The 16,410-nt window shown below is 38.1% G+C and overlaps 1 protein-coding gene across 1 annotated transcript in view; it reads left to right on the forward strand.

Annotated features, from left to right (window-relative positions):
* LOC126299594 (tyrosine-protein phosphatase 69D) overlaps window positions 1-13,928 on the forward strand; it is a 365,347-nt gene extending 351,419 nt beyond the window's left edge. Inside the window, exon 26 of the mRNA XM_049991615.1 lies at window positions 11,453-13,928. Coding sequence (XP_049847572.1) covers window positions 11,453-11,527 — 75 coding nt within the window. The 3' untranslated portion in view covers window positions 11,528-13,928. The remainder of the gene's footprint in view (window positions 1-11,452) is intronic.
* The last annotated feature ends 2,482 nt before the right edge of the window (window positions 13,929-16,410 follow it).

Here is a 16,410-nt window from a genome sequence, read left to right on the forward strand (position 1 = left end):
GACAGCTATAATTAAACAAAAAACAATCCAATGCTCAAAGAATAATGGAACTGTCAATTCAGAAGTTCCAAGAAATAAACTGCTGATATGCACTGTGTGCACTTCACTCACGTGACGGTGAATCCCACACACTGCCGCGCAAGGACCCGGACCTCATTTGTGTTCCAACTGTGCTTTCAGGTTGTTCATTGTCCTCATCACTGTGTTGTTCTTGATATTGCTACATCTAGGTTCTCAATTTGGCTCACTCTCCAGACTTGTCATTCTTCCACATTGTCTCTCTTCGCTGTCCATCGCTGTTGTTGTTGTCCCGTGATTTTTGGTGACTCGCTGTTGACCCCCTTGACAGGTCAGCCAGTGTCTCTATGTTGTATCCGATTCTGGTAATATAGGTTTATCTCAAGATATGTCACACCAAATGCTGACCTATACTCCTGCTGGCCATACTTGCTGCCAAAGCTGCTGTCCAGTAGTGTTGCCATGCTGGAACTATCATAGTTATTGGTTTGTGGCCTGTGCTACTGCCAGTTCTTTATAATCGGCTGTCTGGGAAATTTTCTACTCTGAACCAAAAATCATGCACAACATTTTCAGCCCCTTTTATATGAAACAAGTCAGTTGTGCATTGTCTAATAAATTCCAACTGCTGGAATTGTCATGGGGAACAGTTGTCCTTCAGTTTACTGAGCGTGAACATTATTGGTTTGGGGTTGGTATAAACTGTGAAAGCCCTGGCTTCTATGTAGACACAAAAATATTTCACAGCTTCAAAAATTCCCAAGAGCTCCATGTCATACGCACTCCACATAATCTGTGTTTCAATCACTGCAGACAGTGTTGCCTGCAGCACTTAGTACGCAAACAGAACTGCTTTTTGTATATATGTCTTCAGAAATGTGAATACTTTCTGCATTTCTGTGTAGGGACCTTAAGCCACTCGCATTCTTTTCTGCTTGTGCTCCTGTCGACGGTGCTTGGACCTCAGCCGCTCTTGTCAGGTGTTGCAAGTAGAAATTTACTGCCCATAAAAACCTTCTAAGCTGTCAGTAATCAGATAGTAGCAGTATTTATTCAGTTATGGCCATCTTGTCTATAAGGGTCCATATTCCACCTGCCAATACTGCATGCCCCAGAAACATCACTTGCTGTTGTCAGAGCATGCATTTTGCCTCATTGACCGCTATGCTGAATTTGTTAATTCTCCTTAAAATGGCCTTGCAGCTCCTTTGACTCTTAAAACACTAAGATGTCACCCAGGTAAGCAGAATAATACTGCAACCCTCTTAGCGTTTTGCCTATAAACCGCTGCCACATCTGTGCCATGTTCTTGAGGCCAAGTGGCATCCGGATGTACTCACATAACCCAAATGGTGTTATGAGAGCTGTCTTCTGCAACTGGTATCTGGTGATATGCTTGTTTGCAGTCAATCGCACTAAATACTGTTGCTCCTGCCAGCTCATTGCTGAAAACTCTGATGATGTTGGGTACTGGGTAACAATTTGGGACTTCACGGGCATCGCAAGGCCTCCACGTATCGTCTTTCTTTTTTGCTATGTGCAATGGTAATGCCTACAGTCTGTCAGATAAATGTAGCACACCTGCTTTAAGCAAACCCACAAATTCAGTCATGGCTGCTGCAAAACAATCCAGGGGTAATCTTCAAGATTGTTGCAATACCGTCTGACTGGGCGCAGTATGTATTTGGTGCACTGTGTTGTGCAGCACATTCACCATAAGTGCCATTGTGCTGCTTTTTTCACCCTGTGCGACCTCACCATGCTTGCAGTCCACTGTGAGACATGCTTCGTCCACATATACCCATGACTACATAGCAATCTTTCTTAATCTTGCATTGCTAAAATTTACTTCAGTCTTCGTGTGGCACAAGAAATCCACACTTAATATGGCTTCTGTTATCTCAGCGAGCATAAAATACCACCTGCAACTATGTTTAAAGCCCAAATCTTCCTCCAAATTAAAACCCACTTAAGTATTTATTGGTGACCTATTTGCTGCTATTAGATGTGTTCACAGAGATGCGATTGAAGTCTGACAGTCCCCGGGTGGCAGTGCACTAACATCTGATCCTGAGTCAGTTAGATGATAATGGCGTGATCTCACGTCCTTGACATACAATCTCTGTGACAGAGTAGATAATCAGATCAAATTACTGTGTCACTCATTGTGCCCATTCCTTTGCTGAAGGCACTCCTGTCATATAACAAAGCCTTTTACACCTACTACTGGCTGCTGCTGCCATTTGTGTATGCACTTGGTGTTGTACGTTTTGTCACTCTGTCACTGAACCACCGGTGATGCCAACACATGCACTCATCGGACAACTTTGGTAATATTGTTGTTTCTTGCCTTTCACATAGATGACTTTCTCATACTTTCCAATAACTGTGGCACTTGCCTTTACAACGTAGTAATTTTCCCTGTAAGCTCTCGAGTTGTTTTGTCAAATCTACCTGCCGGCCTTTCTGTATTGCTGCTGTTTCTTGGTGCACGCAATCATCTGCTACCATTGTTACACATGCTACTTGCGTATTATCTATCATTGCGGAAACTTGTCTGCCACTGTTATTAATGCTTGGACAGCCTGTTTCTCACAAATCACCATTGCTGCCGTGACCATTCCGGGCAACTGCGCCAACCGTGTGCGTCCCATTTGCTGTATCTTGTAGGTCCATTTCGCCAACGAACCTTGCACGTGTCACCAACACTCAGAAAGCATACTATCCTCCATTTGTTTATTTTTGAACAACTGCTGCAGATGTTGATTTAGTGTTTGACACATTCTGCTGATTAATACATTTTTTAAACATATTTATTGCTGATCTATTGGGGGCCTGAGTATGATGTCTATGCCAGTTGCAGCTGCTCTGTCATCTAATGCTTTCACTGTCACAGCAAACGCCATGTGTGTCAACCACTACCTCATTTGCTCAAATGTTAACTCAAGCATCTTAAACCATAGCTCTGATTTGTCTGACAGGAACTTTGGCATGCGCAATTTCATTTGTGGATTACCTGTCATTGTACATCTGCTCCAACTGACATACCTGAGCTCACTGCCAAAGTATTTCGCTTCTACATTCCCAATTCTAGTTCCTCGTTTTGTCTATGAGCATTGCCATGAAGATCTACTAACTGTTTCTCCGTGCACTTCCGTGTGGTCTACATGATTAGATTAGATTAGTTTTCATTCCGTAGATCCGTGTTGAGGAGATCCTCATGGATGTGGAACATGTCACCGTTTTTTTATTTTTTTTTTAAGCTGAAATAACAATACTAATAGTATAAATATATACAACACATCATTTGTTTCTATTAAAAAAATTCATCAATGGAGTAGAAGGAGGTGGCCACTAGTAAGTCTTTCAGGTTCCTTTTAAACTGATCTCTATTTGTAACTAAATTTTTTATGTTTGCTGGCAAATTATTGAAGATGAGTGTTCCTGAGTAGTGGACCCCTTTTTGAACTAAAGTAAGTGCTTTTAAGTCCTTGTGCAGATCATTTTTGTTCCTGGTATTGTATGTATGAACTGAGCTGTTTGTTGGAAAAAGAGATATATTATTTAGGACAAATTTCATTAAGGAGTAAATATACTGTGAGGCAGTAGTTAGTATACCCAGTTCTTTGAAGAGGTTTCTACAAGACGTCCGTGAGTTTACTCCACAAATAATACGTATTACACACTTTTGGACTCTGAAAACTTTTGTTTGACTTGAAGAGTTACCCCAAAATATTATACCATATGGCGTTATGGAATGAAAGTAGGCAAAGTATACAAGCTTTTTCACTTTTATGTCGCCTATGTGTGCTAACACTCGAATTGCAAATACAGATTTGTTAAGGCGTTTCTGCAGTTCTGTGGTGTGCTCCTCCCAACTGAATTTATTATCAAGTTGTAATCCCAGGAATTTAAGACTGTCAACCTCTTCTATCTGCTCTTCTTCGTACTTTATGCATATGCTGGGTGGAAAGCTCTTACAGGTTCTGAATTGCATATAGTGAGTTCTGAATTGCATATAGTGAGTTCTGAATTGCATATGGATACTCTGCAAATCACATTTAAGTGCCTGGCAGAGGGTTCATTGAACCACCTTCACAATTCTCTATTATTCCAATCTTGTATAGCGTGCAGAAAGAATGAACACCTATATCTTTCCGTACAAGCTCTGATTTCCCTTGTTTTATCGTGGTGATCGTTCCGCCCAATGTAGGTCGGTGTCAACAAATTATTTTCGCAGTCGGAGGAGAAAGTTGGTGATTGGAATTTCGTGAGAAGATCCCATCGCAACGAAAAACGCCTTTCTTTTAATGATTTCCAGCCCAAATCCTGTATCATTTCTGTGACACTCTTTCCCTGTTTCACGATAATACAAAACGTCCTGCCTTTCTTTGAACTTTTCGATGTACTCCATCAGTCCTACATGGTAAGGATTCCACACTGCGCAGCAATATCCTAAAAGGGGACAGGCAAGCGTTGTGTTGGCAGTCTCCTTAGTAGATCTGTTACATTTTCTAAGTGTCCCGCCAATAAAAAGCAGCCTTTGGTTAGCCTTCTCTACAACATTTTCTGTGTGTTCTTTCCAATTTAAGTCGTTCGTAATGGTAATACCTAGGTATTTAGTTGAATTTGCAGCTTTTAGATTAGACTGATTTATCGTGTAACTGAAGTTTAACAAGTTCCTTTTAGTACTTATGTGGATGACCTCACATTTTTCGTTATTTAGGGTCAGCTGCCAGTATCACAACATAAATAATTTCTCATGTTGAAGGCATATCAATAGTATGTCAGACTCAGTGAGCTTCTAAGCCTAACTGTGTTTAACTTGTATGCAACGAGGTAATGTAATGTTCAAGATACAGCAGCTAAGTTTACGGGCATATAAAAAGAATAAAAAACAATACTGGGGCTATAAAAACAGATATTTTATGCTTAAAAACAGGTCACTGAGCCTACCATGTGGAAAAATAGTGGGGTAATGTGATCTAATGTACCATTAAGGCCAGTATGCCTCTAACATTTTAGATGAATTTCCTATTTTTTCAGATAATTTTTTTTTTTTTTATTGAAAGCAGCACAATGGCTTTTTTGCAACTCTGTGTAAATTTCAAGTTCTTCTAGACTAATCCATATGGCTACGTTTATTGATTATGTGCAATTATAAATTGTCCTCGATATTAGAAACAGAATGGTTTTTGTTTTTGTTGTGTTGAGAGAATGTGGACTGATTGTTCTCACTTTTGCAACTATGTTCTTTGTAAATGGTGTGTATTTTACATCGAGTTTGTCCAATGTAAATGTTATCACAGTCATTACTCTCAATTCTATTCATTCCAGACTGGTCTAACTGGCTTGTCTTATCAATGGTGTGCCCTATATTATTTCTGATAGGGTTGTTGCTATGAAAAGCCACTGTGATGTTAGTTTTACAAAAAATGTATTAATTTTTATCAGATACCTTTCCTAGCTATGGAAGTGTGACAAACCTGTTTTTACTTTTTCTTTTTTTTTATGTGGGTATGTGACATTCCGTTATGTGTGTGTTGTTGTTGACATTTACATTAGTTAACAAATTCATAACAGCTTAAGCCTGTAATGTTACATATTATTTTATTCAGTGTATAGCAACCCTATGATGATCAGACTGAATTTGGTTGTATAAATAAAGTATTTTACCGGAAGCTCAAGACAGTAATATGACATTTCTCAAATATATAAGAGCTGTGGGGCACCACCACCTGAAAATGTGGTGCTGTTGGTGTTTTTTTCTTTAAAAAAAAAACTGTGGACAAGCCACTGTTCTGTTGCTGCTGTTGTAGTTGCATCTTCTGTTGCATCGGCTTCAAAAACTCAGCATCCATAGCTGCACAACAAATAAGGTTCTCATTTCCATTTCAGCATCAATAATGGACTTGTTGCCACTTTACTATCTTACTTGGTTTAGTATTTGTAGAACACAGTCAGTGTGGGTACTGAACGTGATGATGATGACTTGGTAACAGTTGAGGAACAGAACTCCGTGACTGGAATGGACTCACCATTCAAACTGACTATGGGAAGCGGAGCATCTTGCCCCAGGTAGATACATGCACAGTTATATACTGAGCAGACTCCTGGTGTGGGCAGCTAATGACAGCACACGACAATTTTCGGCATGAGCACAAAGCTAGGTCTGTGGTGGTTGAACTCTGCAGGACCACTGGCCTGCTGTGCTTACTGCTACCTTCAAGTAAACACTTCCATCAGTGGGTCTGCTCATATGACATGACCCATGCATCCTCCATGACTGCTCTGCAGTTCTATTAATGCCAGCTCATCTGCCTACATTGGAATGTCTGCTGGTGGAATACTAAGTTAGGCATAGGTAGCAAAAGTTCAGTATAACTTGGCACACAGTACTGCAGTGAACTGTTGAACAAATGGTAATTCCAAGCATTCAGTAACACATAGTGAAGAACTAGTTTAGTGTAAAGTCCAAAATACAGCAATGTCATTGTAAACATACAAGTTAAAGTTCAGAGTGAATATGAAAGGAGAAAAACCGTACAATATGCGATAGTCAAACACTGTATCTGATGATGTGGTCTGAAGGCTTCAAGGAATGGCTGTTAGTGAATGCACATGCATATTTAAGTGAACAACTCTGCCAGTGGGAGCACTCATTGTACACCTACCACTGATGTGGTGAGCACAAAATTCATGTAAAGCAAACAGTTACCACATTTCATATTTCCATTAAAATTATATGTTTGTTAACAAATTGAAATAATGACAAAAAATAAGAACTACATTTTTAATAACAGTCAAATCCCAGTGGTAGTTTAAAATGAATTAAAATTTGGCAGACTTGAAAATGCCTTATTATTACACAAAAAATATACAGGGTGTTTCAAAAATGACCGGTATATTTGAAACGGCAATAAAAACTAAACGAGCAGCGATAGAAATACACCGTTTGTTGCAATATGCTTGGGACAACAGTACATTTTCAGGCGGACAAGCTTTCGAAATTACAGTAGTTACAATTTTCAACAACAGATGGTGCTGCAAGTGATGTGAAAGATATAGAAGACAACGCAGTCTGTGGGTGCGCCATTCTGTACGTCGTCTTTCTGCTGTAAGCGTGTGCTGTTCACAACATGCAAGTGTGCTGTGGACAACATGGTTTATTCCTTAGAACAGAGGATTTTTTTGGTGTTGGAATTCCACCGCCTAGAACACAGTGTTGTTGCAACAAGACGAAGTTTTCAATGGAGGTTTAATGTAACCAAAGGACCGAAAAGCGATACAATAAAGGATCTGTTTGAAAAATTTCAACGGACTGGGAACGTGACGGATGAACGTGCTGGAAAGGTAAGGCGACCACGTACGGCAACCACAGAGGGCAACGTGCAGCTAGTGCAGCAGGTGATCCAACAGCGGCCTCGGGTTTCCGTTCGCCGTGTTGCAGCTGCTGTCCAAATGACGCCAACGTCCACGTATCATCTCATGCGCCAGAGTTTACACCTCTGTCCATACAAAATTCAAACGTGGCAACCCCTCAGCGCCGCTACCATTGCTGCATGAGAGACATTCGCTAACGATATAGTGCACAGGATTCATGACGGCGATATGCATGTGGGCAGCATTTGGTTTACTGACAAAGCTTATTTTTACCTGGACGGCTTCGTCAATAAACAGAACTGGCGCATATGGGGAACCGAAAAGCCCCATGTTGCAGTCCCATCGTCCCTGCATCCTCAAAAAGTACTGGTCTTGGCCGCCATTTCTCCCAAAGGAATCATTGGCCCATTTTTCAGATCCGAAACGATTACTGCATCACACTATCTGGACATTCTTCGTGAATTTGTGGCGGTACAAACTGCCTTAGACGACACTGCGAACACCTCGTGGTTTATGCAAGATGGTGCCTGGCCACATCGCACGGCCGACGTCTTTAGTTTCCTGAATGAATATTTCGATGATCGTGCGATTGCTTTGGGCTATCCGAAACATACAGGAGGCGGCGTGGATTGGCCTCCCTATTCGCCAGACATGAACCCCTGTGACTTCTTTCTGTGGGGACACTTGAAAGACCAGGTGTACCGCCAGAATCCAGAAACAATTGAACAGCTGAAGCAGTACATCTCATCTGCATGTGAAGCCATTCCGCCAGACACGTTGTCAAAGGTTTCGGGTAATTTCATTCAGAGACTACGCCATATTATTGCTACGCATGGTGGATATGTGGAAAATATCGTACTATAGAGTTTCCCAGACCTCAGCGCCATCTGTTGTTGACAATTGTAACTACTGTAATTTCGAAAGTTTGTCTGCCTGAAAATGTACTGTTGTCCCAAGCATATTGCAACAAACGATGTATTTCTATCGCTGCTCGTTTAGTTTGTATTGCCGTTTCAAATATACCGGTCATTTTTTAAACACCCTGTATGTCATAATGTTCAGCCTCTAGAAATACTTTATTATTTTATTTTCTATTTAATGTCGCAAATTTTTGTACAAAATTTTAATTTATTATGAATACCTGCGTTCCCATGTGACTAGTAATTAAAAATAAAAAGACAGTATTTATACTAACAAAATTATGATTCATTATTTGTTAACAAACATTTCCATTTGACAATAAACATAGAGTTTTAATAAAAGTAAAAAAAAGTTGCTACTTTTGTAATGCAAACTGGTGACTTTATGATTACGGGACTTGTATGTTCTGCATTGATATGCCAGTTACTGTATTAATTAGTGCAAAGTGTTTTTTTTATTTGATGGCACTCGGAAATCTAATCTCCAAAGGTGATTTTCTTGAGGTTTTATGGGAAATGCATCGTACTACTTTAGGAAACTAATGTCCTGTCTCTGAGCTTCAAATCCTATAACTGTTAAGAAAGTCAAAGGGGGTCAGTGTATAAAATTACACATAAAATGCTATGGCCATTTTTGCTATCCTTGATATATGCTTGCCTGCACAAAGCTCATAAATGATTTGTTAGAGCCTTTTGATGTTCTGAATATGTGATTTGCACTTCAGGAGCTATGTATCTTACGTTGAGGGTGTATACAACTTCCTTTCAGACTACACCTCTTTATCATATTCAGTACATTCGTATGCTCTATGCCCTCATTTGTATTAAGAGGGAGATCAGTCTTGCTTTAGGCTGACCAACCATGCAGTATTCCATCCTTAACCATTTCGCTGCTGTGGGCATGTATACACATCCAACTATACCATTTCCCAGGTGTTGTGGATATGTATACGCACATTGCTTGGATTTTCGTAGAGTGCAATTTATATCTGAATGTGTCCTGAGCCTCCGACCTCTCACTGCTGCAGACGAGTTACTTCTATATCTGGGTGAATAAAAAAAGTTTCGAGTATTTATCATACAAAATATGTGCCTCATTGTGTGCTATCATTTCCAGAAAACCTTGTTTCAATATCTTGAATTATGTGTGAGATGTGACATCTGTTATGACCACATGATCCATGATGCACAGGGATGTGAATTAGCGTATCACCTGCAACCGTCCTTTGGATATAAAACCCTATGACTCGAGAACAAAATGAGATATCCTTCTTATCTAAATTTCATTCACTGAAATGTGTGAGCTACAATGAACCATATGCAAAGTTTATGCAATCCATTTTTTGTTTCCAACTTTTAAAAATTTTGTGCAATGTTTTACTTGATTTGATGCAGCCCAGTAAGTATGACATATAACGAAAAGAAATTCATTTTTTATCAAGTGAATATATCAGGCTCTAACATGTGCAAAAATTAAATATTTTTACTTTATAGTTTCTGAAAAATTGGATGATAGGTATTTCATTTTGGTCAGAACACCATCAGTCAGCGCAGGCGCAAGCATTTGGTGAGCAGTACAGCTATAACAAAAGCAGACTAAGCACAGAATGCAAAGAGTTTGCCTATAGCACTGAAAGCGTTTTATCCAGGTCTATTACTGTAATTGTATCCGTACACAGATCTCCACACACATATCACAATCAGCAAATATCATCCTCTTCAGAAATTCCTTCATTTAAAACGTATAAAATCACTGCAGTTCAAATCGTACACCACTAGCAATCATTTACCAAATACCTGTTGCAGATACATCATATGTTAAGTGTGCTATTATGACTTAAACATTTTGCAAACATTTCGCATCACTATGAGCAGTGATTATGCCAGGTTGCAGCATGACAGATTGTCTTGTTTGAATGAGAATGCAGTGACAACCCTGAAACTGGTTGCAAACAAAGATATACAAAAATATAAGTATAGCTGTGGAATTGGTATTTTCAGGGAAGAAACCCACGGAGAAACATAAATGACCTATCAAATTGAGCATATTTAGTTACAGTCATGTTTGGCCTGGAACATAAGAGATAGTACATATTTTTTATATTATTTAAATCTCAGATAGATAGTCACTGATTAAAGATTATTTATGACACATAACAACTTGACAGTTTCAGTCTATGTTACTGTGGTTTTGTAACAACAGAATGAATGCTCTCTCTTCAAAACCTTTATTGAACAAGAATGCAGATGTGGTTGCTTAAAAGCAATCTAGACTTCTGAGAGGAATGAAACTTATCAGTCTACCTTAAAAAATTTCAGGAATAGTTTTATATCTTTAACAGAAGTAGGTAAATGGAAATTCAGCTGCCTCAGTTTCGTGTGATACCACAGGAAAATATGTTATTTGCCTAGTGTGAATTTATCCACTGTGTTTTTCAACCTCCGATTGTGAAAATAGGCCAATATTTGGCCAGCAAAGGGAGAAATGGCTGTGGCATAAAATTCCTGATTACCAGACTTGTCCATGTCCTAAAATAAATTCCAAACCTCTCTGCAGTGGCTCACGGAATGAGAACTTCTAACACTGTTCATTAACTGTCATCAGTTGGATACCTCACACTTGGTGACCCTTTTGTACTATTCAAGAGGAGTAATCTGTGCCAGCAGCACTGGTTTTCACTTTTCTATCTTTGTCATCATCATCATAATCATTATCATAATTAAATACCAAGAATGTAACCTTACATTGTACTGTGCTCATGACAATCACCCGCACTAAACAATTAAGACACCTGACCCGTAAGCCGCCCAAGTGATGTGAACTATAAAGACTTGCACAAATGAAGGCCACTCGAGTAAGCAAGTAAATAAATAACTGTACTCAAAAGACAATGGTGTGCTTACTGTGTCTGCTGGAGAACATAATAGTATTCTCTTCAAAAGATGTGATGAATCTTTCCTGTACTCAGGTATCTGTCAGAAAATCAACATAATATTTTGGACTGGCTATGTTGAAAACAAGTTAATTTATTATCTAGAATTACAGCTTTAAATAACTGTACATCTATTTATAATCTATGCACTGTTATTTTGTTTGTCTGTTTGTATGATTATCTGTTAATTGATTTCAGGCTCAGTATGAATTTCTCCATCGTGCCATAGTGAACTATGCTGACTTGCACAATTTAGTGAGTGATGAAACATGAACTGGTCAACAGAGCATGATTTGCTCATTGTACCTGCTGCAAAAAGTGTAGAAAATCCATTGCTGCCATTTTATACCATTGCTTTTTTTTTATTCCTCAGTGTAGATTTAAAGAAAGCTGCTGGTGTGGAGGTAACACTTTTGTAAAATATCTAGCATTTTACTGCTTGTGACTTTGATATGAATTTATGAAATTTTATATATATATAACATATTATGTTGTTTCAAGGACTGTCCTTCAGTTAAAAATAATTTTATTTGCAAAAATATTTATTTTGTACTGTAACAATGGTACTGTAACAGGAAGTATCAGTATTTTATACTTCTATATATGTACAATACTTCGCCAAATTTGTTTCAATTAATGAGGTTGAAATACTGTGGCGGATATTGAACTGTCGTAGCATACAATGTAATTTTTACTGTGTAGGTATACAGTAGCATTTGATGGCAATGTGACTCTCTCTCTCTCTCTCTCTCTCTCTCTCTCTCTCTCTCTCTCTGTGTGCGTGCGTGCGTGCGTGCGTGCGTGCGTGCGTGCGTGCGTGCGTGTGTGTGTGTGTGTGTGCGTGCGTGCGTGCGTGCGCGTGTGCGTGCGCGCGTGTGTGTGTGTGTGTGTGTGTGTGCGCGCACGTGCTCGTGCTCGCACATGCATGTTTTCAAAGAAAAAGGGAGAGAGTTATAAACTTGTTTTATGAGGAAAAGGGCCATCCATTATTACATTTTTCCCCCCCACATACTACACATTTTGTGAGGAAACATATATCAAGAACTACTTTTAAGCAATGAAGTTGAACAGTCTGAAGATTTTGTACAGATATTGGACATTGGCTTCTTTATGAAAAGTTATATGTACAATGAAAAGCTTGTGGTGTCAATGTCTGCATCATGTGATATAGTAGCAGTTTGGATGCTTATGAGAGAAGCAACAGAAAACACTGAAATAGTGAGATTGTGGCTACAGAACATTTATGAAAGGGGAAGGAAACATACAATGTGTTTCCCTCTTAGAAATATTAAATTACATAATTAAAGAAGAGTATCTGCCCTTTTTGTAAATGATCTGCAGTGTTAATGTTACTTGCAATATATCTACAATAATTAATTGATTGCTCTCTATATTGGCTTCTAATATTTCTAGACATTATGTGGTGTGTAAGAAAGAATATTCCTCTGAGAAACCTAAAATTTAAAAAGCTGTACAATTCTCAACAGTCTGAGCTCATCTGCATATTCAGGTACTTTGCTTTCCTGTCGTATTCAATGCTTTGTAATTCACTGTCATTATGTAAAAGGAAAGAATGACACATTATACTTTTGTTAAGATATTTGCCAAAGATCTAGATAAAGTCATAGATTTATAGAACTTTTTTATTTGCAAATAAGAGAGTGAGCCACAGTATTTCTGTTGGTTGAGCAATAAAGATGGAAAACCATCTTGAAATTGTGAAATGTGCACGCAGTACTGCTGTTGCTGTTTTTATATATTTTGTTAAATAAGTAAAGACAATCTGTGGTGCTCTGCATTGTCTGTGACATAATGCACTACCATATCATGAATAGATGCCACATTTGCTTTCTTTTTGTAAAATTGTGTAAAAAAAGTCAAGAAATGAAAGAAGTATGATGATTGTGAATGTAACTGACATGCTTAACACAATTTTTGAATCTAAGAGTGGGATGCAAATTTGTTAAAAGCTACAAATGACCTTAGCACTGTTCACAGAAGATGTGTATTTATAAAAAAATATGTTGAAATCAGGAAATCATAAACTTTGACTGAAAAAATATTTTTTTGTATTATTCAAGATTGGAGAGATTTCCAGATTTTCACCTCACCCAAAGCAATGTACTGGTGTCACAGAAAAAAATAAAATTTTACTGTAAGTGATTTTTATTGCCTCTGAGGAATAAGTTTCATACTGTGAATTATTTCCTATTTTCTTAATTGAACTGTAATCTGAAAATGTATTTATTTGTATCAAACTGAATTGGAAATTGAAATCATTAACCTTCATCCATAAATTGCACATAGTAAACAGCATGTTCCTTTGATTGTTGTTGATGGTGAGCATGTGACATGCTAATTACCAGAATGATTTTCTGTGCATAAAATGCTATTTTCATTATTCTGTTATGAATTCTGCTTATTTCTTTTAGAAATGGAAAAAAAAGAATCATGTAAGGATCCTGTATCGTGAATGTTTAGTTTTCCTGTTCATAAAAAAAGACATTTAATGTGTAATTCAAAATCATATATATGTGCTACATAAAGTCTGAATCTCAGTGTTTGTGCTTTGTTTTAAACAATTTTTTATAAAATGGGCCTACTGTTTGTTGCACAGTATTTGGTGATACTTGTAACTGAATAAAACACTTCAAATATTTTTTGCATTAACACACATCTTTGACACATTCTTTCATTCTTTTTTTTTCACTTCCAATAAAAATAATTTTTTTGTTTTGTAAAGTCATTCGGTGTAGTTACTTTCACTCCATTTGGTTTGCTTCTTTTATCTCAAGTCAGTATTCTTTCAGTCCATTTCATTTGTTGTTTATCTATTTATTTATTTATTTATTTTTGATGAAAAATTAGCCACACACAACACACATATGGTCTTTGATAGGTCATTTTGCCCATGTACTATTTTAAAGTTTTAATTTTTTTTGGGAATACATACCAACTGCATTTAGTTGTTTTCAGTTTTGAGAGGTGATTTTAAAAGTAAATAAATCTAAAAACAGTTCTGCAGTGATTTTTATCATGGTACCAGTATGAGAAGACACCCGAACATACATTAAAAAATGAGAGATTAACTTTTCATGTACCAAATTTAACTGAAAATGAAATTGCTCATGTTTTATCAAACAAAAATGGAGCTATACACAAGGTAAGTCCTAAATCACTGTAGACCTTATAGTAATCACATACTAACACTGTTCTGCACAGCTGAATACAAATCTTGGAGATGAGGGCAGACAGTAATTGGAACATGGCAGAATATGCTCAGTTAAACAGAACTGTTCAGAAATATTTGGAAGAGTATTTGCAGAAATATATTGAAAATGCAAGAAAAGAAGCAAATTAAAACATTTAGTTTATGACTGAGACTAAACACAGACTTACACTGGGTAGACACCTCAGAACCATCAGTAGATGGTAGACTGCACAGTAATTGTTGATACAGAGAAAATTGTTCAAGAGTTTCAGGATTTCTTGTAAAGTTTGTACAGCTCAAGAGATGAATCAAAAACACCCAAAGTTAATAATTCAAATGACAGAATTCTAGAAATAATTCCAGGTGAGGCTATAAAGTCATTTGATGTGTACAGGAATGAAACATACCTGGAGAAATTAGTGTTTCAATATAAACTTTTAAATTTGTTTAGAGAATATCTCTGGAGGAGGAGAATACCTCAGAACTGGAACAATATTGTGAATATTCTACTACTCAAAAACGGAGAAAAACAAGACACAGAAGAAACTACAGACCTCTTCTCTGAAATGTACAAGATATTCACTCTATTTATCTCCATATTTGTAGAAAATGCATTACAGTTTAACACAATGACTGCAACGAGGCCACCAGCGGTGCAGCAGAGCAACCTGCTGTGGGCACCAGCAACCACACGGCAGTCAACTTGTTAATCAGGCAGAAGAAATAGTTCACTTCATAAGTGATTTTAGCACAGTGCAGATTCTGAACAATAGTGTAGAATAGCAGTGAGCATTAATTACCAATTTAGAAGTGAAAGAAGAATCAAGCAAGGAGTTCCCAGAGACACTTTAGTAATGAATAGAACCACTTAATAGCTCACATTTTAAAGTACGCATGAAAATCAATTAAAATAATGTTTAACCAACACCTCAAAAACTAAGTAGTACAAATTAATAATGAATTCATAGAACCATTTGATTTTTTTTGTAGTTAAAGCTATTGAAGGTGACAACTTGATGGACAGCAAAATACACTGCTGGGAGAAGAAAAAAGAAGTGCACCCTTTTTGAGATTTCCAATTCACTCCAGATTTACTGATGCAACATTGTATATGGAGCACATGAAATGATTACATTTACAGACCAATAGCACAAGTGATTCTGAGGTATCAGTTATTGGCCCATGCTGAAACACCCATATTAGTATGTGGTATAGCCTACACGGGCGGCAATAGAGACACTGACTATCGTATCCAGTTAATTGTACAGATGGTGAATACTGTCCTGGGATACATTATGCCATGCCTGCTCACCTGATCACGTAGTTTTGTAAGGATTGTCTATTGATGAGTTGCACGAGTCACTTCTTGTCCCCATCGTCTTCCACACATGCTCAAATGGAGCCAGGGAAGTTATTGCACGTCTTGCAGAGCAAATTGAGTTTCAGAGGCAAGAACAGCAAAAGAATGGGTCTGACAACATTCTGCATGTACCAATTGCTGGTTAGCATCCCCTTCAGAAATGCTAAAGGTAAACGAGAGTTGTAGATTATTGTACCCCAGACCATAAGGCGTGGGTGTGACCATTGTGTGTTGTGTCTCGGACAAATGCACTCTATGAGACAGTGTTCACCAGGTCTGTGTTGTAGGCACAAATTACCATCACTTGCATGCAGGCAGACTCTGCTTTTGTCGCTTAAGACCAAGGTACACCATTTCATGTTCCAAATGATCCTCTGATGGCACCAGTCGATACATGCACGTCAATGCTGTGGCGAGAGTCGAAAACGGGCTAGAGGTGTACATGCTCATAGTCCCAGTGCTAATAACTGGTTCACAACAGTTCATGTTGACACGCCTGGGCTCATAAGCCCTCTTACCTGTGCTGTGGTAGCTGTATGGTCAGCCAGTGCTGCCTTTACAATACGACGGTCCTGATTGGGTGTC

Source organism: Schistocerca gregaria, chromosome X (assembly GCF_023897955.1).
Source record: "Schistocerca gregaria isolate iqSchGreg1 chromosome X, iqSchGreg1.2, whole genome shotgun sequence".
Taxonomy (NCBI): domain Eukaryota; kingdom Metazoa; phylum Arthropoda; class Insecta; order Orthoptera; family Acrididae; genus Schistocerca; species Schistocerca gregaria.